General features: G+C 46.4%; 1 protein-coding gene and 1 long non-coding RNA gene across 4 annotated transcripts in view; both read left to right on the top strand.

Annotated features, from left to right (window-relative positions):
* The window catches only part of LOC149347751 (uncharacterized), a 175,206-nt gene that overhangs the window by 147,781 nt on the left and 141 nt on the right, over positions 1-27,284 (top strand). The window contains exons 10-14 of one of the 3 annotated variants that reach the window (XM_089587410.1): positions 13,043-13,130; positions 14,636-14,834; positions 16,829-16,916; positions 18,515-18,708; positions 22,273-22,363. In XM_089587410.1, the coding sequence (XP_089443536.1) occupies positions 13,043-13,130; positions 14,636-14,822 (275 nt within the window). In that variant the 3' untranslated portion in view covers positions 14,823-14,834; positions 16,829-16,916; positions 18,515-18,708; positions 22,273-22,363. Of the gene's footprint in view, positions 1-13,042; positions 13,131-14,635; positions 16,991-18,514; positions 18,709-22,272; positions 22,364-27,284 lie in introns of those variants that run through there. The other 2 variants (XM_089587409.1, XM_089587411.1) reach the window with 2 other exon arrangements.
* Positions 2,104-8,761, top strand: LOC149347752 (uncharacterized). The gene is made up of 3 exons (XR_016292619.1): positions 2,104-2,470; positions 6,502-6,555; positions 8,261-8,761. It is a non-coding gene; the product is annotated as an uncharacterized LOC149347752 (long non-coding RNA).

Below are 27,284 nucleotides of genomic sequence, written 5' to 3'. Positions count from 1 at the left end.
GTGGGAGTGAAAGAAGAAAGAGAAAGAGGGGCCCTAATGAAGAAACTGAAAATTCCATTTGAGGAAAGGAAATCACGCATTAGCTGTCTCGCATATCTCGGTGGACACCTGTCTAAACGCGGACACATCTGCTAACACGGCTACCGACACGGCTACCGACACCGCTGCCGAGACGGCTGCCGACACGGCTGCTAACGACAGTGTGAGCCATTAAAGGCTTTCGCCTTAAAAGCGTTGCGTTCAAAGGGCAAGGCATCGCGCCGAACGGGTGGTGACGTCCCTCCCTTCCTGTACGGTGCGGTTCGGGTCTCCACCGAGATGACAGAGAATTACTGCTTAATTTCCTTTCCTCAAAAAGCGTCGCGTTGAAAGGGCAAGGCATCGCGCCGAACGGGTGGTGGCCTTCCGTGGTCTGCCTGGCAGCGCTACAACACGCTGTCGCGTTCCACTCCTAAAGGTAAAGCTTAAGCGTCATTAACTAGCAGTTTATTAGTATTTAGTCATTAATCAGTAATTAGCCACTGATTAGTAATTGGTCATTCGTCATTGTGTGTGACGTAATCTAGTGGTGACGTCACCAGTGTCACATAGGCAAAGTGGTGCGGAAAACGCTTTCGCCTATTCGCACTTTAGACAGTTTCGAACGCGCTGCATATACATCCTTCTCAGGCCTGCGTCTCTTCGTGTCCGCGTACGCTTCTGCATCGTCCTGCATTTCATGGGTGGTGGTGGTGAAAACATATATTAAGAAAGGACAGGAGGTATGCTTGGATCAGCCCGTAAGGAACCGATCCTTACAAAGACTAGGTGGAGGTCCCTAGTATGGGACCCCAGTGGCGGTGGCCGCCGCCCGGGGGCGCGCCAGACTAAGGCTTGTTGGGCCTTAAGTCGTGGCAGCCGAGCAGGGTCGCCTCCCAGTCGTCCCGGGTTGATTTGGGGATGGGGGGAATAGGGGGGTTGGAGGGGCAGGCCCACACCATGTGATAGGTGTCGGAAGACACCGCACTACAGTGCGGGCAGCTGCCGTTAAAGGTGGGGTCAAAATGCTTCAGTGCTGCCGGGCACAGTAATGTATTGGTGGCTTACTCTACTCTCGGTTACGGGAGAGGCAGTTTTTTTTAGAGCGCAGCTCTTTGGTGTCCGTTTCTGGGTTTCGCGTCGTCGTCGGCGTCGGCGTTGTCGTCGGCCTCGTAACCAGCTCCGCCCCCCTTTCATCCCCCCAGCGCTATCGGCGTCAGCGGCATCAGTCAGTCGCTGCTATCTCTTCCCTCCTCCCTTTATCGTGTTGTCCGCTTGCTGCGCGCGCTTCTGCCCCCATCGTTTGCCGCTGGGTGTACACGCCGCCCCCCTCCCCCGTCTTCCTGCGAGTCTCCGGTTGTCAAAGCGCCGGCTCGAACTTAATTCCTTTCTTCGCTCCTCTTCGCAGGCTACAAACTATGTCTTTCAATAACCCAGCTACGCTTCACGCCATTGAGTCCGAATCCTTTTCGGCACAGTGCAAATTTTGTGGCCAGAAGGCAAACTTGTACCACATGGTATGGGCTTGTCAGGAAAATGACAGCATTGAGATCATAAATCAGCCAACGCGGGAGGGCTGGGAGGCGGCCCTGTCCAGCTCGGACCTCGAGGAACAGCGAGCCCTCGTCGCCAGAGCACGGGCAGCGGCTTTCACCAACGGCGTCCCGGACTAGGGACCCGATCAGCCTTCCCTTCAACTAAGGCTTTAATAAACGTTTTCATCATCATCATCCTCCAATGCAACCCCTGTGCGGTGGCAATCAGAGAGCCAGATCGGTGGCGGCGGATCTGTATATGTGCACCACCCGAGCCGAAATTGCGAATACGTGTGAAAAATAAAAAAAAAATTCTGTGATAGCGCATACATGTGTTGCTCGATTTCTTTGCCTCAATCTATCGAAAAGGTGAAACAGCTTATTTGCTGCGCTCAAAGTTCGCATTAGGAAGTAACGTATTTATTTAGGAAAGGAAATGACGCAGTAACCGTCTCACTTATCCGTGTGGACACCAGAACCGCGCATGAAACGACTCTTGTTTTTATGCAGCCCCGATTATAGGTCCTGGGTTCCCCCGATTATAGGTCACTAGTTCGAATCCTTGTAGCGAGTTATAGGCTCTAACTTAGCTAGTAAGTTTATGCTGCACGAAATGGTGAATAGTGTGACACTGTCCGAACGTACTGAGGCTTTTTTACGTAGCCCCCGATTATTTGTTGGCTGCTTAAAACCTGTCTTGTTCTCCAACTCAAAAGCTTCTAAGGCTCTTTATCTTCCGCTGGGGCGTTTTTGCTCTGCTCGCGTCTGGCCTGTATAGCCCCCTCGGTCCCGCGTCTGCCACGCGGACGCGCACTGCAGCCTACCCTTGATCGGCCTCAGCCGGCGGCGACATCGCGACGCACAGACTCCACTCTGGCTCTTCGGCTTCCGACGCCCGTGAGCGTTTTCGATTCACAGTGAGACACTTTCTTTTTCTTCTCCTGCTACGCTTTCTTTCTTCCAGGCAGCGCATACTGCTCGTTCGGTCGAAAAAAGCCGTCGGCGCAGTAGGCACCGCCTGTCGGAAATATTCGGGGCCTACGCAAGAAAAATGTGCCACGGTGATTTGAGGTTCCAATGACTGACGATTGCTTGGTGTGTGATAGGCGATGGGGAGTTTAAGGAGTTGACGAAATCATCGTATTTAACTGATTACTTAGAGAAATTAAGAAATTGGAAAAAGGAGTTCAAAGGTTTTAATATTAAAATCTCCGGTATGAAAAGCCAATGCTTGATGGTGCTAATTAACTAAATTTGCGTGTTTGCCGCCGCGGTGGCTCAGTAGTTATGGCGCTCGGCTCCTGACCCTAAAGACGCGGGTTCGATCCCGGCCGCGGCGGCTGAATTTCTTTGGAGGAGAAATTCTAGAGGCCCGTGTACTGTGCGATGTCAGTGCACGTTAAAGAACCCCAGGTGGTCGAAATTTCCGGAGCGCTCCACTACGGCGTCTCTCATTGCCTTAGTCGCTTTAGGACATTAAACCCCATAAACCAATCATAAACCAACCAACCAAATTTGTATGTCTAATTGAATTAATTGAATGGAAAATGCGTTCAAAGCTGTTTCACCGTACGCGCGAAGGCGTTCGATGTAAACCCTGGCAGCGCTGCGACGCGCTGTCGCGTTCCACTCCCAAAGGCTAAGCTTAAGCGCCCTCCAATTTTTTTTACTCTCATTCACATCTTCATTTCTGTACGCCCGTAATATATTGATTTAAGTGTCGTGGTGGGTTTGTCGCTGTGGAGTTCGGCTGCCAAGCACACAAAAGCTTCCCGCTCGCTGTCCAACATTTAGTGCGAAAGCAGTTGGGGCCGCACTCCACGGGTTTCAGCGGGGTGCGTGTGTGTGATGCCTCTGGAGATAGCAGTTTAACTGGCTCACTGGGTCAGTGGACACCTCAATCGCGCTTTGAGTAGGCGGTGGCGCCCACCTACAAACTAAGGCAGTTATGCGCATTTAAACTCGACCGCCGTATCCGGGATCGAACCAATCATACGGCAGACGCTAGTTCCATTCCTGCTGCGGTGCTGGACTTTCGTTGGAGGGGAAATGCTAGAGGCCTGTGCACTGTGTGACGTCAGTTCAGTGCACGTTAAGGAAGTCCAAAAGGTCAAAATTTCCGGAGCCCTCCACTACAACGTTCCTCATAGTTTAACATTGGGATGTTAAACCCCCATCAACCACAAACCTTTTCTCAAAACCAGAGGAAGGTTTAGACTCAGTTTATTTTGAGGAAAGAAAAGGCGAATAACTTACTCTCTGGGTAGTGGGCATCTTTTATTATACCTTTGCAGAGGTTTAACGTCCCAGAGCGACTTCGGCTATGAGGGACGCCGTTGTGAAGGGCAGAAATTTCAACCACCTGAGGTTCTTTAACGTGCACTGGCATTGCACAGTATATGGGCCTCTAGAATTTCGCCTCCATCGAAATTCGACCGCCGCGGCCGGGATCGAACCCGCATCTTTGGGGTCAGCAGCCGAATGCCATAACCAATGAGCCACCGCGCCGGCTTGCGGGCACCTCACTCTGGCTTTCAGGTACTTGGCGATCTTCTCCATACGCAAAAAAAAACGTGCTTTCGCAAATTATTTTGGGCTTTGCAGCGCTAAACAGCCAGCCATACTTCTGCGACAGTCCTCGGGATAGAGCACCTGTGGAGGTTTTATTTCAGCATACCGTAACCGAGCCAGTAGCGATCGATGGAACCATGCAGAGCGTTCACGATGTCACTTGCTTAGCATAATTAGAAGCCAGAGCGTACGCGCTCAGCTAATGGTATTCTAATAGCATGGCTCAGCCAAAGCGTGCGTCCGCGTAATGAGTGCTGGGAGCACCAATGCGAAGAACGCTGTCAGGCACCCGTCTCCATAAGGAGCTGAAAAATTGTTGAGGGCACTTAAGGCGACTTAGACGCTTTAAATGCGAAAGCATTGACTTTATTTTTACACGACAGCGTAACAGCTCGCTCGGTCGAAAAGCATTCGGCGTAGTCGTAGTTGTAATGAGCACCACGCGTCGTAAAAGAAAGCGTATCGTGGCAACCGTTCGCCGCAGAATGTTCGGGACAGTGTTATACGATTCAGCGTTTCGTGCAGCATAAACATTAGTTAGAGCCTAGCTCACGGCTGGGATTCTAACCGACGATCTATAATCGGGGTCTGCGTATCATGCTCGGTTCGGATGTCCACCACGACAAGAGATACTGTTACGGCGTCATTTCCTTTCCTTGAAAATCAATTTTCCAAAGGGCGAGACGCCCAACGGGTAAGGCGTCACGCCGAACGGGTGATGGCGTTCCGTGGACTCCCCGCCAAGGGAGTGACACTCTCATAGAGCCAATGGGGACGTTTTTTTTCGAAGGCGATGGTGGCGGCACCTGGGAGAGGCGGTAAACGCATCAAAAATCCAATATGGCGGCGCGCGTTTAGGCGGCTGGTAGTGGCCGGTTGCTCGCGCTACAGTGCACTGTACCCGCGCGTTCCTGGTGCTGGCGGCCGCTAGCTCGATCCAAGCTTTGTAAATAGTGGTGATTAACTGATCCCGCGCTGCATTCACGCTTGATTTCCTAAGTACTTACGGAATCTGCTCACTCGCTTTTGTATTTCGATGTGTCTGTTGATGTAGCATGGTGTATGGAGGCGAGCGGCGCGACTGCTTAGCAGCTGCGCTCGATCGAGAACGAAAAGCGTAAATGGTTTTTGTACAAAGAACAATTTATTAAAAGAACATCAGCAGTGACAATCGATGTCCAAAAAGTGATATTAAGTATGAGTGACATTGCAGTATCAGTAAAAGGCATCCTAAAAATCAAAATAAAAAGAACGCCATTATGTAAACCTAGCAGACATGAGCGCACAGAGAATATATAGGGGATAAAAAAAGGTATCAAGGTACAGTATACATAATAAAATGCTACATGACTGAATATACGTTTGTACGCGACTTTGTAAGAGATTTAGGTAAATAGCAGAGAAGTAAAACATCTGACCTGTATTGAAACGCATCAGTCTGTGGCTATGAATAAACACACGCAGAGAAAGGCAGAGAAAATTTTCAACCTTTGACTCGTGTCGAAGAAATCACAGTGCGTTGGGCTAGGGACAACATAATATGCTGCAGTGCTAGTTCTTAGTATAAAGACTCCAAGAAAAGCTCACTGTGTGACTCGACATGACGCCAATGACGCTGCTGCAGTGCGAATGTCGCCGTTTTCGCTTGCGCGGCTGACCGTGCGTCGTCTGCTTGTCGTCTGCTGCCGCGTTACCCGCGTCGTCATCTTCGCAACTAATTTCTTTGATGTCTTATTTTTAATACCTATGGCTGGTTATAATTTAGTTCATAAGCATGTTTTTATTATTGATAGTGGTCGAAAAATTTCACTTTTATTAGGCTTAACTGCAGCCCCGTTTACCGCCGATACCAGGATCGCTGCAATCGTTTCGACCGGGGCGCCACCCTCGGCGCGGACGCGCAACTTGCAACATGCCACAGCCCTGTCCCCGCCATCGCGTCAAGACGCTGCGGCCGTCCACTATTCAAGGCGAAGCTTAAATGTCCTTCAAAATTTTTCTTGCTTCTTTTCCTTTCTAAGGATCGGCCTAGTCATTAGCATACAGCCGTTAGTCAGTGCGTATTCTAGGTTCAGCTCTGTTCGACAAGGAGCAATGTGGCTTGGCGTGCCATGAGTTGCTTGCCCGCATCGCAAAACGGAAGTCCTTGGTAACCTCCTCGCGCCTTCCGAAGAAATTTAAATTTTCATTAATGGCGTGGTGGCGTCATCTGGGATTTTCGAGACACCAGCTGCTGGTCAGAGCCGACGCCGCGTTTTGTTAGCGATGGGCCATACATATAATGCTTTCGCATTAAAATGTGGCGTCGATTTCAAAACGAAGGCTTCAGTGCGCCATGTTGCGCGAGTTTCGCCGACTGCGTCGGTTTGACTTTCAGCCGCTCCGGAGCTGCACCGAAACCGATGATGAGCTACTGAGCCGGAGTACCAAGGTTCGAGCACCTCTTCCGTTTGTTGGTTTTTTTTTACTGCCTCCTTGATCCCTCTTTCTTACGGCGCGGTTTGGGTGTCCACTGAGATATGTGAGACAGTTACTGCGGCATTTCCTTTCCTTTCCACAAAAAAAAGTTCATTTTCAGCAAGAGTTTCGAAAGCAAAGGAAAGGCCGATAGCTGGCCCCCTTTGACAGTGGACACCTCAATCGCGCTTCAAACTACGTGGCGGCAGTGACGTCAGCTGCGTGCGTTGTCATTGGCAATGTTGTGGCAGAAACGCGACACTGAACCTATAAGCCATCGGCGTTCATTGATTGGCGTTGGTAGCGTTCTAGTCCGGTGATTTTGAGGAACGGAGGGGCGCATAACTGGCTCCCCGGGTCAGTGGCCACCTCAATAGCGCTTTGAGGCACGTAGCGTGGTGAGAGATATGCGTTGCATGCGTTAGCGATGACAACGTTGTGGCAGAAATGCGGCACTTCAGCAATAGGTTCAATACTACATAAACCGCAGTTAATTTTACACCTAAATTACGGTTGGAAATTGATTTTGATCCAAATTCATGGGTCAAATTTCGGGGTTGTCCCGGGCGAAATTTTAACAATGAGCCGGGCCAAATTTTGAGGTCGCCGTCATGTCGGGCAGGCCTAATTATGGTTGAACATCGATTTTGGTCCAAATTGGCCGAGGTCGAATTTGGTGGGTTTCCCGGGTTAAATTCTTACTGCTTGGCGTCAGAGTTGCTATGGCAACATGCGATGCACAAGCAATGTGCCCAAGTAAGATGACAGTGCTTGACCGTGCCTGACACGACACAGCCATAATTGACCGCCCCCGACACGATGGCTGCCAACAAATTTGACCTCGACCATTTCGAAACATTTTGTTCCGGGCTACCCCTTAAAAGTTGTAGTTCACAGCTTTGAGATTTATGCCATCTTGTTGTTGTGGTGTCGCTTGTGGCGTCACCATTTTGTTACCGTGCTCTCGCTCACCACACATCAATTTAAATAGAGTTCAATCCCGGCAAATTTTTTTACGCTCAAGACCCCCCTTACCTGATCTCAAGAGGACTTTTTTGAATAAGCTCCTCGCCTGCTCCGCCTATACGCCCCTTATTTTGGCTCGCTGGCGCCGCTACACGGAGGTAATGAAGACTTGCCCTCACTGCGCGATGCTATTGCGCGGCGACGTATCCCACCATCAGTGGTGCTGCCCCTGCTTTCTCACGGGACTTTCGTAGACCTCACCCTGCCATTTCAACCATACCTCGGCACTATGACAGGTGGCTCAATCATACGGACACTCATGGCCACTCGCATCCACTCAATCACAGTCACACTCATGTCCCCTCACACTCAGAGGCGATATGAGTGAAGTCATCAGTGAGTTTGCCGACCTATGGTTTCAACTAGCACTCATGTCCAAAGCATGTTCGCAAGATGTGGCTCCCCTAGTGGCCTGATCAGAGCAACGTGAAGTGACTGACAACCACGCAAACATTGAAGACTGTGCCTGCTCCTCGTTACCCCCTTCCATTGTCATGCGCCTTCCTTACATAATAAACAAACTTACAACTCAACTTAGCCCTTTGTTAATCGTCGAGACGAAGAAAATGCCGCGGAGCTTAACTTTGTTAATCGTCGAGACGAAGAAAATAACGTGGAGCTTAACGTACTCCTTTATTTCACCACTCCTGCAGGGCCGGATGATGATGCCGCTCCCTCGCTCTCATGGAAACAGCCGACAGAGCCGCCTGGTGGATCGCCGTTCTCTGGTCCGTTTTTGCGACAGCGACTTGACACCGGAGGCATTAGCAACGTTCTGTCGCTCCGAGTTGCCCAGGACGAATAACATGTCCGAAGGCACCAGTCCCGACCGCCCGCTCAAGAGCTAAACATAGCGTCGCCTGTGGTGAGTACTTGGATCCCTAGACAAATATGCAGGGTGTTTGACCTAAAACTGTGCACAATTTTTATAGGTACGCTTTTTGAGTTAGAAGAGCGCTTTTTGGCATTGCATTGTCAGCAGCGTAGTACATCAGTATACGGCTAACCCATGCTAACTGTCAGGCAGGTTAACTAATATTGAATCGTTACTCTTTTTAAGTGTTACGGTTATGCTTCTTGATTTAATGAGAGGCGTGTAGCCCACCGTAAGTAATATCCGTATCACTTTTTAGAAAATTACCCGCCGCGGTGGCTGAGTGGTTACAGCGCTCGGCTGTTCACCCGAAAGACGCCGGTTCGATTCCGGCCTCGGCGGTTGAATTTCCATGAATGCGAAATTCTGGAGGCACGTGCACTGAAAGAACCCCAGGGTGTTGAAATTATTCGGAGCCCTTCATTGCGGCGTCCCTCATGGCCGGAGTTGTTTTGAGATGTTATACCCCGATAAACCAAACCGAACCTAACTACTTAGAAATTTGAAAACCCGGTTATCCCCGGCGCAGTGCCCCAACAAACTTTGGCTGATCTGACGAGTTACACGCACTGGTGAGGTCGATTTCCCGGCAAGCTTCTCGAAAGCGCACGTAGTTTGGCGCGTTTTGTGTTGTAAGCCCCGAAACTCTTGTTCTTGCCGGACTGGCGCTTCTTTGGATGCAATATATCCCCATCGACCACTCAGTTCTCGGAGACCGAGAAACCGGCGTCCAGGCTGCACCTCATGTGCGTGAGCTCGCTGCAAATTCTGCCGTCGTACATTCGTGCTGCGTTGCAAAGCGCTAACCTACTAAAAGTATCTCGCAGCTTGCTAGCGCGGCGCTAATGCCGTGCATTGTAGGAGAGTCACTCTTTCAGAGGCGCATTAACGGTCAGATTTGCTGACGTAGTTCCTTGAATTGCTAAATTGCACAAGAGTACGTTTGAGAAGTGGAGCTATCTTAAAGCTATCTTCTCGCCGTTCGAAAATTGCCCTGTTTGAGGCGTCAAAGGTACTTTCTTTTTAAGGCTCTCTGAGTCTACTTGAATTAGATCATCCTGATTTAACTAAAAGAGGTGGCGGAACACACGGCGAGACGCTTTTTTTATTTCTTTTACTATTTGTTTTTCTCATGTCCCACCTAGGAAGAGGTCCACTGTGATCTAATTAGACTGCATGTGTTGCAGCTGAAATGTCACTTCGCCGCAATTTGCCAGCGTAAGAACCAGTCATAATATAACGCTTCGCAGTAATATGCTTCATGTAGTACGAATCGAGTAACAGCACGCTCATTTAGAAAAGAAGTATCTATGCATACTTTAGGCGTCAAGTTGGAACATATCACATATTCAAACCAAATACGTATCACAACGTAGAGGCGCTGTTAAAGTTTCTGTGCTTATCAGGTGCCCAAAAGAGAGGCGTGAATTCTGTGTTGTTAGAGACAGCCTTGGGTGGCATCACGTGGCTTGGGCGCACCGCATTATTCCTGGTATTAGGGCAGGTAGTGAGCGCTGATCCGGATCTTGAGAGGGAAATAACTGGAAGAATAAAAGTGGGATGAAGCGCATATGGCAGGTTCTCTCAGATCATGAATGGCAGTTTACTAATATCCCTCGAGAGAAAAGCATGCAGTAGCTGCATCTTACCGGTACTCACCTATGGGGCAGAAACGTGGAGGCTAACAAAGAGTGTTAAGCTTAAGTTAAGGACAACGCAGCGAGCTATGGAAAGAAAAATGATAGGTGTAACGTTAAGAGATCGGACGTTGGCGGAGTGAGTGAGGGAACAAACAGTGGTTAATGAAAATCTAGTTTAGATCTACTGGAAGAAATGGGCTTGGGCAGGGCATGTAATGCGAATGCAAGATAACCGCTGGTCCTTAAGTGTAACGGAGGGGATTCCAAGAGAAGGCAAACGTAGCAGGGCGCTGCAGAAAGTTAGGTGGGCAGATGGGATTAAGAAATTTGCAGGGATACGGTGGCCGCAACTGGTAAAGGACAGAGTTAATTGTTGAGACTTGGGAGAGGCCTTTGCCCTGCAGTGGGCTTAGTCAGGCTGATGGTGATTATACCTTGTCTTTTCCAGGGGTAGTTTGCATGGCGTCACTGCTGCCAGCACAGCACGATCAGCATGTCCACAGAAGAGCAAAGTCCTGAATAAAAGGCGGTTCACATGGTGAGTATGTAGCAAGCGCAGTACAGAACAGATGCGTTGGCTTTAATTCATGGAGAAATAATCTGCATAGCCCAGATTGAGGAAAATGTGGACGAATTTAGAACACCGTAAAAAGATGTTCGTGGCGTATAACCTAAATAGAGGAGGAGGAGGAGGTGCCAAGGGCTTCTATTGTTTTCTCAAGCCTGGTACATGCTGACAGTTTTACTACTCAGCGGGCAGCTTTGCGTGAAAGCGAACAACTATTTCGAATTGGATGCAGGCAGTCGTCAAATAGCATGGAGCAGCCATAAAGAGTATAAGCAACTTATCCTCCTGAACTAAATTTGGCGTCCAGGCATAGCGTGCATTACTGCACTGGTCATCTGAACATTATGGGTCCAAGCTCGATATGATAATAAACACAACACACGGCTTTATGAGCGCAGGCTGCGTACATCGCCTTTTATAGCGCACAGTGCATGCGTTGCCGTATACATGGAAGTACGGGTTGTACTTGGTAGAATGGATAAACCTCTTTGGCCAACTGGCAACAATTCTGCGGAAGTTACACCGACTGCTTGGCGCCTGTATGTGCAATGCCATTTTCCTTTCAGTACATCTTTCGCTCTGGTAACGACATCGCGGGTTAAGCGAAAGGTGATAAGCGGTTGTAGATCATTTATCTCGGTTAGAACATGACTGCTTCTAGGTTTTTCCTGCTTCCTGATTCGACTGCACTGAGTTTGCATACGTGCGATGCCTCAGCGGTGGTTGTCTGTTGATGCTGTTTGAACAGACGGGAGGGCATTTGGTTATCACCGAATAGATTAAGGACTGCTAGGCAAATCAAACCCTTACAGATCTGACACAGCTGCTCATATCAGCCAACCAAGGTCACCTCCTTTAAAAAATTTCCGGAATCTCACTCGTCCTTGTTAGCCTTGTCCACCAATAAGATATGCTTTATTTCCCTACAAATGCGTTTCGCTAATCTATCACATGATAATTTTTCACTTCACATCGCACGCCACACACATCTTGCGAGGCACATTTTTTAAATAAATTTCTTCACAAAATTAATACCTCAAACTTGTGATCTATTCCATGTAGCTATATATCTTTCACAATTTCAACATTACAAGATTCATATTTGTGTCATATACTGCGGTTTATGAACAATTTTTTCGTGTGGCCCCTGCCGCTCCTTGCAGCTGAAGTTTTTCCTTACAGCGAAGTTTTTCCTTACAGCGAAGCGCACTGTAGGCATCATTGTCGTAATAGCAGGATTTTCTGCAGTATTAAGCAGTCTCCTGTCGTAACGACAAAGACAGTTCTGTCGCAAAAATTCACAGCTTCGCAATACTGCAGAAAAATCTGTCGCAATGACAGGACGACCGAAATCTCAGTCATATTTTTCGCCCTGGATAAAGTTCAAGTTCTGTGCCAACGGAGACTTTTTCTTTCTGTACTGCAGTGCCTTCCTGGCGGGTTGCGCCGCAGACGCAGTGATGGCTTTTTGGCGCTAAACGTAGCGACCACTTTGCTCGTCTCGTGCAACGAACCACCACCCAACCACATTCAGTCAGTCGGGCCCCTAGGTACGTACTGGAAGGAACGACAGTGCGTTGTTCTCGGCGACCTGGAGCGAGTCATAAAAACGGTTTAAGCGGCGTAAGCCTAACGCTGGCAACAAACTAGCTTTTTTCTCCAAAAAGCACCAAAAAGGCGTGCTTACTATCGATAACTGTTTCTACTCCTTGCGCTATTAAACATCTATTGTAGGATGCAATTTAAAAACGAGCACATGCTAAGGCTGTGTCACGGTCCGTAGCGAACTTTGTTACTCCACTGGCCAGTGACAATCGTAAGTGAAATCAACTTTTTAATGTTTCACTCTATTAATCATGTCAGGTATCAGATTTGTAGAGCTTGTAATCTTTTTCTTGTGTTTGGCTACTTGTTTAGGTAACAAAGATTTAACAATGGTCTCCTTTTTTGTCGTGGTGGAATACTGACCGGCGGTCTTGAACGTTTGGAGAGCTCCGCTACAGACTTAAGTTTTATGAGACTACACATTTACGGGTTTTCCATATTTAAGCGTAGAGGTCGGTTTATCTGCAAGGCATCTTCGTTGTGCCATGCTTCTGTGGGTACAAAACATGTTGGGGCCAATGGCTCACCCAAAGTTTGATGCTCAGTATTATGACTCACCTGTTGACGAATAAGATCGTGAATTCAATCATGTCATCTGTAAATATAGAGCTCGGAAATGCTCCTAAAAGATTATTTTCAAGCAATTACCTGTTAACACAAGGTATACGATGTTCAGTAAGCTTATACAAGCAGAGATCTTCGACGTACACGGAAAAACGTTTGCCGACGTCCTTTCTTTATTTTCAAGCGTCGCTGTTTCTTTGGATGCGGTACTTCCCAAACCACCACTGCGCGGCTCAAGAGGGGCTTCCTGCGCCTGAATCCAGCCATCGTGGGTGAGTTGATTTATAATGAGTCAGTGAAGCTACGAGAGCCTAGCACCCACACCTGCAGTGCCTGAGAAAATTTTACAGCTTTCCTCTGCAGCCGTACGGGTGGGTTGAGGTTTACGCTAAAAATAAGCACCTTTCCTTTTGAAAATTGTCTAGAGAGTGCATGGATTTATTATAGGCTCTATTGCCTTATTATAGATATTTCTCTTTGTCTATACATAATCTATAGACTGCATATTTCTCTTTGTCTATACATAATCTATAGACTGTCTATATGCTAAAAGTGTATGTCCATAAATCTGTAGATTGTCTATAGACTGTCTACAGCAGTTAAATTGCCTATAGGCCGTTCTTTAGGATTTGTCTATAGAGAGTAAGACTTTATAGACAAAAGTCTATGGACATTATATAGAGTGTATACAAAAATTGTGAGGGTTAATTGAGATCTACTGCACCTTGCGGCTTGCTCCACTTTCCTGAGTCCGTCGCATCGAATGTTTAAATTTACTGCACATGTGCACAAGCGATCTGAGTCAGTTGCAAACTATTTTAAACATTCGAAATCAGCAGTAAGAAGTTACCACGAACTAATCATTTCACCTTTCACTGCTCGCTCGCGCTGACTTATGTACTGTGCGCACTGCACAGAGACTTGTAACTCCTGGCCCTATACCTGTGCTCTTACTTTGATTTAGCGCCATGTTTTTGCCCTGCGTTTCCTTGTTTTCAATGTTTGAAAGTTTGTTCAGAAGTAATTAAATATACTATGTTTATACAGAACGTAACAATGAGCACTATGTTTCCCATATGCTGCTGATTGTTACCATTTGGATCACATTGTTATCCCCACTTCTTTTAATTCCTGCGAGGCTGCGCTATGTAAAAACGAAGAAACACTGGACCTCGTAGCGCTGTGTAAAAAAACGCAGCATAACTGCCCTAATGAATGTCGGGTGCTTGAGCTATCCTGCGGACGATAAAGAAGACGCGAACAAGAGGTCGAACTTGACGCTTTGCACATGAGTCGCCCGACGTCCCGAGCTAGCGAGGGCAACACTAGCTTCGGGACAGAAAGCATGTGAAGTGCGCATAATGCGCATATAGACAGAGAGGTACGCGAGCTACTAACAACTTAATATTTTGTTGCACATGGGTCCGCCAAGTTGCGAAAAAAAGCAAGGCAACAGGATGAAACGTTTACCTTATTGCGCGAGGAATGGCATGAGGACTCGCGAGGTACTGTGAATATGTAAACTTGACAATGGAAAATTCCGCATATAGTGGTATTAACTCTAACTCCATCGCGTCGTGCCCTTAAGGTGGAGCGTAAGTGTCCAGTTTTTTTCACGAAGGTTGGAGAATTTAGCCATTTTGGTAGAGATGAATTGCTTTGCAGAAGATTTCTGGCTCATACAACAGTACAATAGAAAAGTGCTCTACCTTTTCTAAACTTACTAGAACGCCTATACGAGTAAAAAGGTTTTCACTCCAAGCCGCCCATGTTATAGGTGTTTTCGGGGCAGTCGGCGCTTCTTCGCTGTCATGGAGACAAGCAACATAAGCACCTGGCACCAGCAGAGTGCCGCTGAGACTCGCGAGCTCTTGTGCCTCCCCGTTGACGCTGCACTCAGTCCAGTGCGAACAACATGTCCAAGTGGACCCGCAACGGCAGCCAAGCCAACTACGACTCGATGAAGAAAGCAAACGGTTAGTACGTGGCTCCTTCTTGAGGAATAGACCACCATGCTCTCGCATCTCTTCAGCAATATACACAAGGAAGAAAACGGTGGCTACTTGCTGACAGGTGGTAGTAACAGGTGACAAACATGCTGTAGCATTCACATGAACAGGACAGGGCATGGGAATTTGCTTCTCTGTCGCACTGATGCCAAGTAGTATTTGGCTTGAGGGTGTTCACTTGTTGAAGAATAGGAAGGGCGCATTAACAGCCTGATTTCTTGTTGGACCCCTTAACTGCGCACAGAAGTAAGTGAACGAAGGGAAACTTTTTCACGCTCTAGTTGGTTCATGATCTTTGAAATAAGTGTGCGCTTGAATAGACGAAGGATGTTGCTCCCACGGTACGTCGTTTCTGTTCCTTTTATGTCTTCGTAGTGGAGGGACCCGGGATCATTTCGATCACCTGGGGATCTTTAACCTGCTCTGATACCACCCAGCATACGGGCGCCTTTTGCGTTTCGCCTCCGTCGAAACGCGGTTGCCGCGGCCGGAAACGAACCCTCGTACTCCCGATCAGTAATCGATCACCCTAACTGTCCCAGCTGAGCGTCACTGAGCCACTGCTCTAGGTGAACTTTATTTCGTTGATCGCCGCGTTGCCCAGATCGCCGCGGAGAAGGACAGGAGTTGTGCATTGGAACACGCTCACCGCAGCAGCCTCGCTCGCATTAAGAATTCTTCGTGCACAACATTAAATTCTTTATCTTCTCTGGTTGCTCTGGAACGCTCATGACTAAACGATGCGACCTTAATGCAGGGTACGTGTCTTTGAGAGCAGGGTCCTCTGGCAAGGGCCCACATATCGAAAACCACAACTGAAAATTGCCTGTTGTCATAACATACTTTTCTGGAGTATTTTGGCACCTGACGACAGAAATCCTTGTCGTAACAACAGGATTTTCTGTAGTATTAAGCAGTCTCCTGTCGTAACGACAGAGCCAGTTCTTTCGCAACGATACACAGCTTCGCAATACTTCAGAAAAATCTGCCGCAACGACAGGAAGACCGAAATTTCAGTCATATTTTCCGGCCGGATCAAGTTCTGTGCCGACGGAGACTTTTTCTTTCTGTGCCCCAGTGCTTTCCTAGGAAGTTGCGCCGCAGCCGCGGTGATGGCTTTCGGCGCTAAACGTGGCGACTAACAGAACCACCTCGTGCAGTCGGGCCCCTAGGTACGTAGTGGAAGGGCAGTCCGTTTATCTCGGCTACCTGGAACCAGTCATAAAAACGGTTTAAGCAACGTAAGCCTAATGCTGGCAACAAAGCATTTTTTTCTCGAAAAAGCACCAGAAAGGGGCGCTTATTATCGATAACTGTTTCTACTCCTTGCGTTATTAGACATGTATTGTAGGATACAACTTAAAAAAGAGCAGTTGCTAAGACTGGGTCGCGGTCTGTGGTGAACTGTATTATTCCACTGCCCAGTGACCATAGTAAATGAAATCAACTTTTTAATGTTTCACTATATTAATCAAGTCAAGTATCAGAATTCTAAAGCTTATAATCTTGTGTTTAGCTTCTTGTTTAGGTAACAAAGTTTTAACAATGGACTACTTTTTTGTCGTTGAGGATTTCAGTGCGGCGGTCTTGAACGTGGGTGGAGCTCCGCTGCAGACAAGTTTTATCCGACTACGCCTTTACGGGTTTTTCATACTTAAGCGTAGAGGTCGGTTTATGTGCAAGGCATCTTCGTTGTGCCATGCTTCTGTGGGTACAAAACATGTTGGGGCCAATGGCTCACCAAATGTTTGACGCTGAGTATTATCACTGACCTGTTTACGAATCAGATCGTGAATTCATTCATGTCATCTCTAAATATGGAGCTTGGAAATGCGCCTAAAAGATTATTTTCAAGCAATTACCTGTTCACACAAGGTATACGATGTTCAGTAAACTTATATAAGGAGAGATCTTCCACGTAGCCGGAAGAACGTTTGCCGACGTTCTTGTTTATTTTCAAGCGTCGCTGTTTCTTTGGATGCGGTACTTTCCCAACCACCACTGCGCGGCTTGGGCGGGGCTTCCTGCGCCTGAATCCAGCCATCGTGGGTGAGTTGATTTGCAATGAATCATTGAGGCTACGAGAGCCTAGCACCCACACCTACAGTGCCTGAGAAAATTGTACAGTTGTAATCTGCAGCACTATGGGCGCGTTCAGGTTTACGCTAAAAATAACCACATTTCCCTTTAAAAGGGGTCTACAGAGGGTGTATGAATTTATTATAGGCTCTATTGCCTTACTATAGAAATTTCTCTTTGTCTATACATAGTCTATAGACTGTCTATACACTGAAAGTGTTTGTCCATATAGAAAATCTATAGACTGTCTACAGAAATTTAAAATGCCTGTAGACTGTTGCCTAGGATTTGTCTATAGAGAGTCTAGGACTTGATAGACAGAAGTCTATGGACAGTCTATAGACTGTCTATATACTGAAAGTGTTTGTTCATATAGAAAATCTATAGACTGTCTACAGCAATTTAAAATGCCTGTAGACTGTTGCCTAGGATTTGTCTATAGAGAGTCTAAGACTTGATAGACAGAAGTCTATGGACAGTCTATAGACTGTATAAAAAAATTGTGAGGGTTAATTGAGATCTACTGCAGCTTGCGGCTTGCTGCACTTACCTGACGCCGTCGCATGGAATGTTTAAATTTACTGCACATATACACAAGCGATTTGAGTCAGTTGCAAACTATTTTCAACATTCGAAACCAGCAGTAAGAAGTTACCACGAACGAAACATTTCACCTTTCACTGCTCATACTGACTTCCGTATTGTGCACACTACACAGATATTTGTAACTCCTGGCCGTATACTTGTGCCCATCCTGTGGTTTGGCGACATGTATTTGCCATGCGTTTCCTGGTTTCGAAAGTTTGAAAGTTTGTTAAAAAGTAATTACAATGCTATGTTTGTACAGAAGATAACAATCAGCAGCTATGCTTCCCATATGCTGGTGATTGTTATAATATGTACATTGTTATCCCCATTTGTCTTAATTCCTGCGAGGCTGCGCTATGTAAAAATAAAGAAACACTGGACCTCGTAGCGCTGTGTGAAAAAGGCACCGTAATTGCCTCAATTAATGGTGGCTGCTTGAGCTATCCTGCGGCCGATAAAGAACACGCGAACAAGGTGTCGCACTCGCAGCTTTACACATAAATCGCCCGATGTCCTCCGCTAGCGAGGGCAACACTAGCTTCTGGACAGAATGCATGCACGCCAAGTGCGCATAATACGCATATAGACACAAAGATAGGCGAGCTACTAACAACAGAATCTTTTGTTGCCCATGACTCCGCAAAAAAAGCAAGGCAACAGGATGAAGAAGTTTACCTTTATACGCGAACAATGGCACGAGGTCTTCCGGGCAACTATGAATGTGAACTTGACAATGAAAAGTTCCGCATATATGGGCATTAATTCTAACTCCGTCGCGTCGTACCCTTAAGGCGGAGCTTAAGTGTCCAGTTGTTTTCACGAGAGGTGCAGAATTTAGCCACTTTTTTAGAGATGAATTGTCTTGCGGCAGATTTGTGCCTCATACAACAGTACAATAGAACATTGCTCTCCCTTTTCTTAACTTACTCGAACGTTTGTTTGAGTAAAAAGGTTTTCACTACACGCCGCCCATGTTTTAGTTGGTTTCAGTCAAGATGTTGGTTCTTCGCTGTCATGGAGACAATCATCAGAGCCACTTGGTACCAGCAGAGTGCCGCTGAGACTCGCGAGCTCTTGTGCCTATCCGTAGACGCTCCACTCAGTCCAGTGCGAACAACATGTCCAAGGGGATATCCCGCAGCAGCCAACTACGACCCGATGAAGAAAGCAAACGGTTAGTTCCTTGCTCCGTCTTCAAAAATGGACCACCATGCTCTCGCATATCTATAGCAAGATACACAAGGACGAGAAACGGTGACTACTTGCTGAAGGTGCTAGTAACAGGTGACAAGCATGCTGTAGCATTCATATGAACAGGAGAACAGGGGAGGCCATAGGAATTTGCTTGTCTGTCGCACTAACGAAAAGTAGTATATGCCTTATGGGGTGTTCACTGTTGACGAGTAGGAAGGGTGCAGTAACAGCCTGATTTCTTGTTGGACACCTTAACTACGCAGTGAAGGAAGAGAAACTTTTTCATTCTAGTTGGTGCATGGTGTTTGAAACAAGTGTGCGCTTGAATAGACGAAGGAAGTTTGCTCCCAGACTACGTCGTTTCTGTTCCTTTTATGCCTTCGTAGTGGAGGGATCCGGGATAATTTCGACCCTCTGGGGATCTTTAGCGTACACTCATACCGCACAGCACACAGCCGTCTTATACGTTTCACCTGCATCGAAACTTGGCTGCCGCAGCCGGGAACGAACCCTGGTCCTCCGGTTCAGTAATCGAGTGCCTTAACTGTCTCAGCCTAGCATCACTGCACGCCGGAAGAGGACGCGGGTTGTGCACCGGGACGCACTCGCAGTCGCAGCCTCGCTGGCCTAGGGATGTGTCCCTGTACTACATTATGTTCTTTATCTTTCTTCGCTGGTGGTCGGGAACGCTCATGACTAAACGGTGCGGCCTTATACAGGGCCTTATACAGGGTACGTGTCTCAGAGCAGGGTCCACAGGCAAGAAACAACCAACACATTCTAGCTCTCAGCCTAGCTTTATTCGCGATATAAAGCGTCTCGTGGTTTAGAGGCAACGAGTCACAGAACTGGCTCACTTTGTAGGTGAGCGCCTGAACCACGCCATGAGGAAAAGAAGGAACTCTGAGTTCTATCTGAGACGTCTGTCTGCGTTCATGTTTCTTTTTTTCTAAAGACGGACGAGGAAGAATAGCTTAGGGAGACTCATGTGAATAGATCCTTTTTCTATAGTAGGCCCCGCCGCGGTGGCTAAGTGGTTACAGCGCTCGGCTTCTGACCCGAAAGACGCGGGTTCGATCCCGGCAGCGGCGGCCGAATTTCGATGACGGCGAAATTCTAGAGGCCCGTTTACTGTGCGGTGTCAGTGCACGTTAAAGAACCCCAGGTGGTGGAAATTTCCGAAGCCCTTCACTACGACGTCCCTCATAGCCTGAGTCGCTTTGGTACGTTGAACCCCAATAAATCAAATCAAATCCAATCAATTAAATCTTTTTCTATAGTAGCGACCTCAAAGCACCGAAAACTCTGACAAGATGGGTTGCGGCGACTTGCCGTATCTTTGGAAGGCATATCCACGATTGTTCTGGTGTTCTTTGTCCGCGTGATAGTGTTTGTAAGGGCGGAGTCTGGCTCGTTATGACCCATCGAACCAGTAAATAGCGAGCGCTACAGTTCACTGAGAGAGAAATTGCAGGCGTTTTTATAATATATCCGTGCTATTTTATTGTTTACATATGCTCAAAATCTGTTGTTTTTTTCTATTTCTCGCGTTTTTTTGGATGTGGTACAGCAGCACAAACCACTTCAGGTTTTCAGTGGTTGGTTCAAGTGATTACTAGCTTGCTTTTGCTGTTAATGTTTACTAGGTAAACACAAAAATCAAATGCGAATATCTTCTACCTTACACACATGTTTCCCACACACTTGAACAACTGATTAAGTACTGTTAGTGTGATTACTCGACAATGTCATCCATCTTGCCCACATGGGCTTTACGCTAAAAGAAAAAAAAAATAGACTGGAGACTGCAGATGAAAGCTGTTGCGACTTCTGTTTTCAATTCATCCACGACCGGGACAGGCTGAAAACTGCTCATATCGCTTATGTTTAGCAATCTTGAGAATCAGAATGAAACTCGCAGCGCCCTCAATACTTAGAATCGAATAAAATTTAAGCCAGATGTATTTTATGCTTGTGCTGCTCACATCGCCTGTCTGCAAAATATGTCAGGCTATGAAAAATTTCTAATACATTGCATCGTATGTTCTCTATTGGCGTGAGTTTTAATTTTTAACCAGTACTAAGCCGAGACGTATCCGTGGCTCCTTGTGGAGCCTTCTTTCTTCTCAGCCACAGATTAAAGCAACCAATGCTACATTTTATGCGCGCTGCTGAACGATTCCACATCCTGCCTTTGTTGGGAACTTCGGGAACGAGGGAGTCGACCATTTAGCCCGAGGTTTTATGAACCGGAATCGGGTGGCCGACGCGCCGTCCTCCCCGGATGGCCGGGCGGTGACCCCCGAGACTGCGCTGAAATTACCAGCCTCTACAAAGAACAACGCCCGACATACCCTCCCCCCAACCTCCGCATCATGACCTCGACAGAGCCCTGGCCACCCTGCTCACTCGATTTGAAACTTATTCTCATCACGGTAACTCTCATTGCCTTCACGGTAACTTTCATTCTCTTCACGGTAACTCCCGTTTGCCGCTTATCACCAACGGTGGCTTCGACCCTTCTAGCCCAAATTGTAACAGCGGTACCCCCGGAAAACGGGCTCATACCTTACAGGGATGCGCAAAACAACTTCCCCAACACACATATATTGCCAGCTTCCACACAAGATGGATGGAATAGACTGCTGACAACCACTGACCAATCGCAACAAGTGGCTCTCACGTCGTGGGCCCACGCAGTCGCCCCCCCACCTCGGGTCCACGCCGCCCCACTATACTGCACTAATTCCAATTATGGAAATAATGTTGGTTCACTCACAGAACGCCCAGCAGATTCCTATCTCAGGTGACAGCAATTGGTGCATGCGGAAACATAGAAGTCATTCCATTCACTATTTGATTTTGCAGTATTCATATCGTTCAATACTGCAACTTCAAAAAATATTAAACAGACCTGTACTAACTGGACGAAAGTCGACAAATATGGCCGAAATATGCCCGAGCCTCGACACTGGACTACGCTAAAGGTGTGGGCCAATGCGTGCCAACAGGCTTAACCGCAAACAGCACTCAGAATCCTATTTCGAAAAGGATGGTAACGTGAGTGTCCACGCCATTTTATTGGACACTGAAGAAAGGCCGTGCGGAGCAGTGAATTCTTACACGTGGATTCATTCAAGGCTACATTCCTTCATCTGATAACTAGTTGATATGTCGTGCCGCATCATTAGGAGCAGCCCCGCCGTGATGACTCAGTGGTTACGGCGCTAGGCTGCTGACCCGAAAGACGCAGGTTCGAACCCGGCCGAGGCCGCCGAATTTCCATGAAGGCGAAGTTCTACAGGCGATGCCAGTGCACGTTAAAGAACCCCAGGTGGTTGAAACTTCCGGAACCCTTCACTACGGCGTCCCTCATAGCCTGAGTTGCATTGTTACGTTAAATCCCACTAAACCAAACCAAACCATTAGGAGCGCTGCGTTTTGAAGAAAACTCTTTCAGTCCAACCATGCTGTTTATCAGTGAGAATAGATAAATACTGGTCTGTTTCACAGCCCTCGAAATTCTTTCAATCCTTTCTCGCAGGTGGCGTTCTTTTGGACGCGGTACTTGGTCCATCATGGCAGCCAATCACCACATGGTTGAGCAAGTGGCCGGGCTTCTGTGAACTTCATGGGTGAGTTCGCTGCTTTTATTTAATTTAATCAACGAGGCTTACAAATAAAACGACTATGGATGGTGCCATAAACAAGCTCGCCGCTTTTTCGAGCATGCTGCGAGCCGTAGTAATTTATCAAAGCTTGATTCTTCATTGTAGATGAGCCATAATAACAAATGCAATATTAACTTATGCGTAAAGAGCTGCCACCTACGAAGTTTCAGTGACGGCCTCTGAGTGTAACGTTATTTATATTACGTTCTTCTTATGCTGGGGTGCATCTCAGACATTTGCATCCGTACACAACGAATAATGGGTATCGCAAGTGAAGCAAACCTCGTGATGTTTCTGTGTCTTTAAGGCAAAAAAATGTGACAGGATACCTGACAGGCTACTTGCCGGCTTCGGAGGGGGTCGCGAACAGACGAACCTCTTGGGTCAGGAGTTTGAGCTCACGTGATTGGTGATGCTACGACGAGTTTAATGCGACGTTACGCAGCGCGCAGCTGGCGACTGAAATTGAAGGTTGTATAAAAATTGTGCGTTTAGTCTGCTGTACTGCTTTCTGGTTTATACACTCAGTTACGCCAACAGTTGAAATATTTGTCCATATTGCTGAAACGAACACAAGTATCTAAGCTCTATAGAACAGTAAGTTTAATTAGTTTAGAATGATAGTATAAATGCTTTTCGGCATAAAAATAACAAATTGTGAAAGACTAAACAATAGTAGCTTTCCCGTCGGTCACTTCAGGCATTCTACCAGTTTAGCTCCGGAATAGTTGCAATTTTCAGTGTTATCTGCAGCAGAAGTGATGCGTTAAATCGCTCGTTCTGAATAGGCCTGCTGATATGTTGGGGCCTTTTATATGCTGGTGAAAATGAACAATAACCCGGTCAAAACTGACTTTCGGACTTCATGAAAACATTTCCGTCCTAACACAACTGTAGCACTCGTTGGAGTTTCAAGCCCATTTTTGAAATTCGAAAACTACAGAAGACTTTGTTTTGGGCTTCTTGTTCACTTCCCCAAACCATGCTAATTTTATCCTGGCAGCTGATGGCCACGAGTGTTCGTTATAGCTTCTAGACTGCCATGCTGCAATCCCTTATTTCAATGGGCTCAGAGTTGAATATTTGGATCTCTGCATTTCTAACGAAGAGAAAAAGACAGAAACACATAAATACAACACAACGACAGATTTATATTTCTGTGGTCCTTAGCTGCGGTAACGGAACAAAACGCTGTTGTTACAAGTGCTTGGTCAAAAACACTAGACAAAATAAATTGTGACGACAGGAATTTTTTGTTTTGTTTCAACCTTGTTCACTCGCCCCTTTCTCAGTAGTCAGTTTCATTTGTCTAAGCAGAAAGGAGTAAAAAGAGTAAGTTCATATTTAGCGAGCTCAAAGGCACACATCAAAGGCACCATTACTGACACTAATGTAATGCTTTAGGTTGTCGCTGTTTCTTCATCTACCTTAAACCTTCATATTGCAATGAACTGAGCAACCAAGAAGCATGAAGCATAATCGGAGATACGCACACCGTAAGTGATATCTATATCACTTTTTTAGAATTTCGAAAACACGGTTACCCTCAGCGCTGTGCCTTGACAGATTTGGGCTATTTCGACGAGTTACGTGTTCAGGAGTGGTTACTTCCCTGCAAGCTTCTGGGAAGCGCGCGTATTTTGGAACGATGTAGCGAAAATTTGTATGGCCACAGCGCCAGCGGTAACCCTGTTTTCGGAACTATAAACACTGATGTGGGTACTACTTACGGTAGGCTGCACGATTCTCAGTAATTGAGCAGCCTAACAGTAATAGTTATTAAAAAGCTAACTATTCAATATTGTTTTACCGTCGTGTTAGTTAGAACATCTTAGCTATATTCTAATGTGCTACAGAGCTGACCATGCTGTGCCAAAAAACTTTCCTTCTAACTCAAAACGCCCATTTTTAAAAATTGTCCGCAGTCTTACGTAAAACACCCTGTATATGGTCCGCATAGATATGTATGTACGAACTCAGAAAGGCTATTTTTTAAAATTTAATAAAGTTAACGTCCCGAAGCAACTCAGGCTATGAGGGACGCCTTAGTAAAGGGCTCCGGAAATTTCGACCACCTGGGTTTCTTTAACGTGCGCTGACATCGCACAGCACACGGGCCTCTAGAATTTCGCCCCCATCGAAATTCAGCCGCCACGGCCGGGATCGAACTCGCGTCTTTCGGGTCAGCAGCCGAGCGTCGTAACCACTGAGCCACTGCGGCTAGCTATATATTGATACATGCATTCGAAGAGACAGCAGTAGTGCATGCACGCGAAGAGGAATTATTAGTTGGCTCTCGCTCGCGCGCTCGGGCCACTGAGGGACCGCCGCAGTTTTGTCGTCTCAGCTCCGGTGTTCTATTTCGCGTTGCACGCTACAATATATTAAAATCCCCTGTGTTCCTTGGTTTCTATGGCTGTTGACTTCACTTATATATGTATAAAAGAAGCCAAAAGCCATAGAAATCAAGGAACAGAGGGGATTTTATTCATATTCATTTGTTTTGTGGTGTTGGTCAGTGGAGAATGTTATTGAATATGTTATCACTTAACGATAATTGATTAGAAAAGAAGAAGTAACAATATGCTGCCCATGGGAACCGACCCCACGACCTCCGAATTACGCATCCGGTGCTCTTCCAACTGACTATATGTAAGTATACAGGGTGTTTCATCTAAGACTTTCTGCAATTTTTTAAAATAAGCTATTTGAATTAGATGCGCGCTTTTTCTGCCATAGCATTGTCAGTGGTGTAGTATATCATAATGCAGCTAAGACGTGCTAACTAGCAGGCTTGTTAACCAATATTTAATAGTTAACTTTTAAACTATTACCGTTGGGCTCCTTAATTATTGAGAGGCATGTAGCCCACCGTAAGTAATGTCCATATCCGTTTTTAGAATTTCGAGAACGCGATTATCCTCGGCGCTGTGGCCCAACAAATTTTGGCAATCTCGACGAGTTAGGTTCACTGGATAGGTTGCTTTGCCTGCAAGCTTCTCAAACCGCATGTATTTTGGCGCGATGTAGGCGAAATTTGTTGGGCCACAGCGCCGAGGATAATCGCGTTCTCGAAATCTAAAAACGGATATGGACATTACTTACGGTGGGCTACATGCCTCTCAATAATTAAGAAGCCCAACGGTAATAGTTTAAAAGTTAACTATTAAATATTGGCTAACAATCCTGCTAGTTAGCACGTCTGAGCTGCATTATGATGTACTACATCACTGACAATGCTATGCCAGAAAAAGCGCACATTTAATTCAAATAGCTTATTTTTAAAAATTGCAGAAAGTCTTAGGTGAAACATCCTATATATATATATATATATATATATATATATATATATATATATATATATATAAGCAGAAGAAAAAAGAACCATATGCCGCCGGTGGGATCCGAACCCACGACCTCCGAATTACGCGTCCGGTGCTCTACCTCTGAGCTACGGCGACGGCTGTCAAACCTTCTGCTTTCGGGGGTATTTATGTTTACAAATAACCTAACCTTGAGAGTGTTCATCAGCACCACCAACGTTCGTAAGCGGCGGACGTGGAACGTCCTGAGTTACCGCTGGTGTGACGTAGAACGCCATCGAACGGCGAGGGTGGAAGCTGCGTGAGAACCCTCTTATGCTTCCTATGGCGTCAAGGCTGCCAGAACCGAGGCCCTCGCTAAGCAATTAAGCAAACAAGGGAAGGGGGATGAGGGGCTCGTTATAAATATAAGAGAAGCCAACAGCCACAGAAACCAAGGAGAACAGGGGATTCTTTTTAATTAATTTATTTTTTTGTGGTGTTGATCAAGTAAGAATATTACTGAATATGTTGTCGCTTAAAGCTAATTGATTATATATGTATACACACACACACACACACACACACACACACACACACACACACACACACACACACACACACACACACACACACACACACACACACACACACACACAACACACACACACACACAACACACACACACAGATATACCGGGTGTCCCAGCTAAAGTTAACCAAACTTTTAAAAAACACCAGGTGTCCTAGTCCAGTGAAACCAACTCAGGGTTGTTTATAGTCGCCTGGCCTACTCTTGATTATTTTTTCGCTTTTTAAAGTTATTTTATTAGTTAAGTTCAATTAGCTAACTTTTTATTTATTGACTTCAGGAAGAAAGTGTCAATGAGAAAGTTTTAGATCGCCTCGAAAAACAGCTAGCAGTGACGTTTCCGTCAAGTTACGATGTACGTACCTTCATTTATTGGCCTTAAAAGAAAGTTATCACGTGACCAGCTGCTCACTCACTACTCTGGCCCAATGTGCACCCAAAGTCTCATCGAGGAGAGGACTTCAGAAAAAACGGATTTTATTCTTTAAGGCGCGTCTTGTGACGTTGAAGTGGCACATTTGTCATGTGAAAGCTTTTTCTTATTGGGCGGGTTATGGTTAAAGGCAGGTAAAAAAACTACTTTACGTAAATATTACTTTGCTGCAAATGTCTCAGTACGCTGTTTCTCAAAGCGAACTACAACTTTTCCATTGGCACTTTGTTCCTCAAGTCAATAATTAAAAAGTTAGTTAATTAGTCAACCTTGAAGAACGAAAAAATACTACAGACTAGGTTACGCGACTCTAAACAACCCTTATTTGGTTTCAGACGGCTAGGACATCCCGCGTTTTTTAAAAGCTTGGTTACATTTAGCTGGGGCACCTGGTATATATATAGAGGACAGGCTCTGTCCGAAACATCGACTGGCAAAAAATGTTTACCTAACTGAAGCGTGTTTGCAAGTAGCACTCCTTCATAGTGCAGGTAGTGGACCTGCTCGATTGGGTCAACATAGTAACGAGGTTTTGTACTTACTGCGTTGCTGATTCTAA

The sequence above is a fragment of the Amblyomma mixtum genome, chromosome 4 (genome assembly GCF_055824585.1).
Source record: "Amblyomma mixtum isolate Tamu chromosome 4, ASM5582458v1, whole genome shotgun sequence".
Classification (NCBI taxonomy): Eukaryota; Metazoa; Arthropoda; class Arachnida; order Ixodida; family Ixodidae; genus Amblyomma; species Amblyomma mixtum.
Note: the sequence above shows the minus strand (reverse complement) of the source record. Positions and strands in the feature narration are given on the sequence as shown.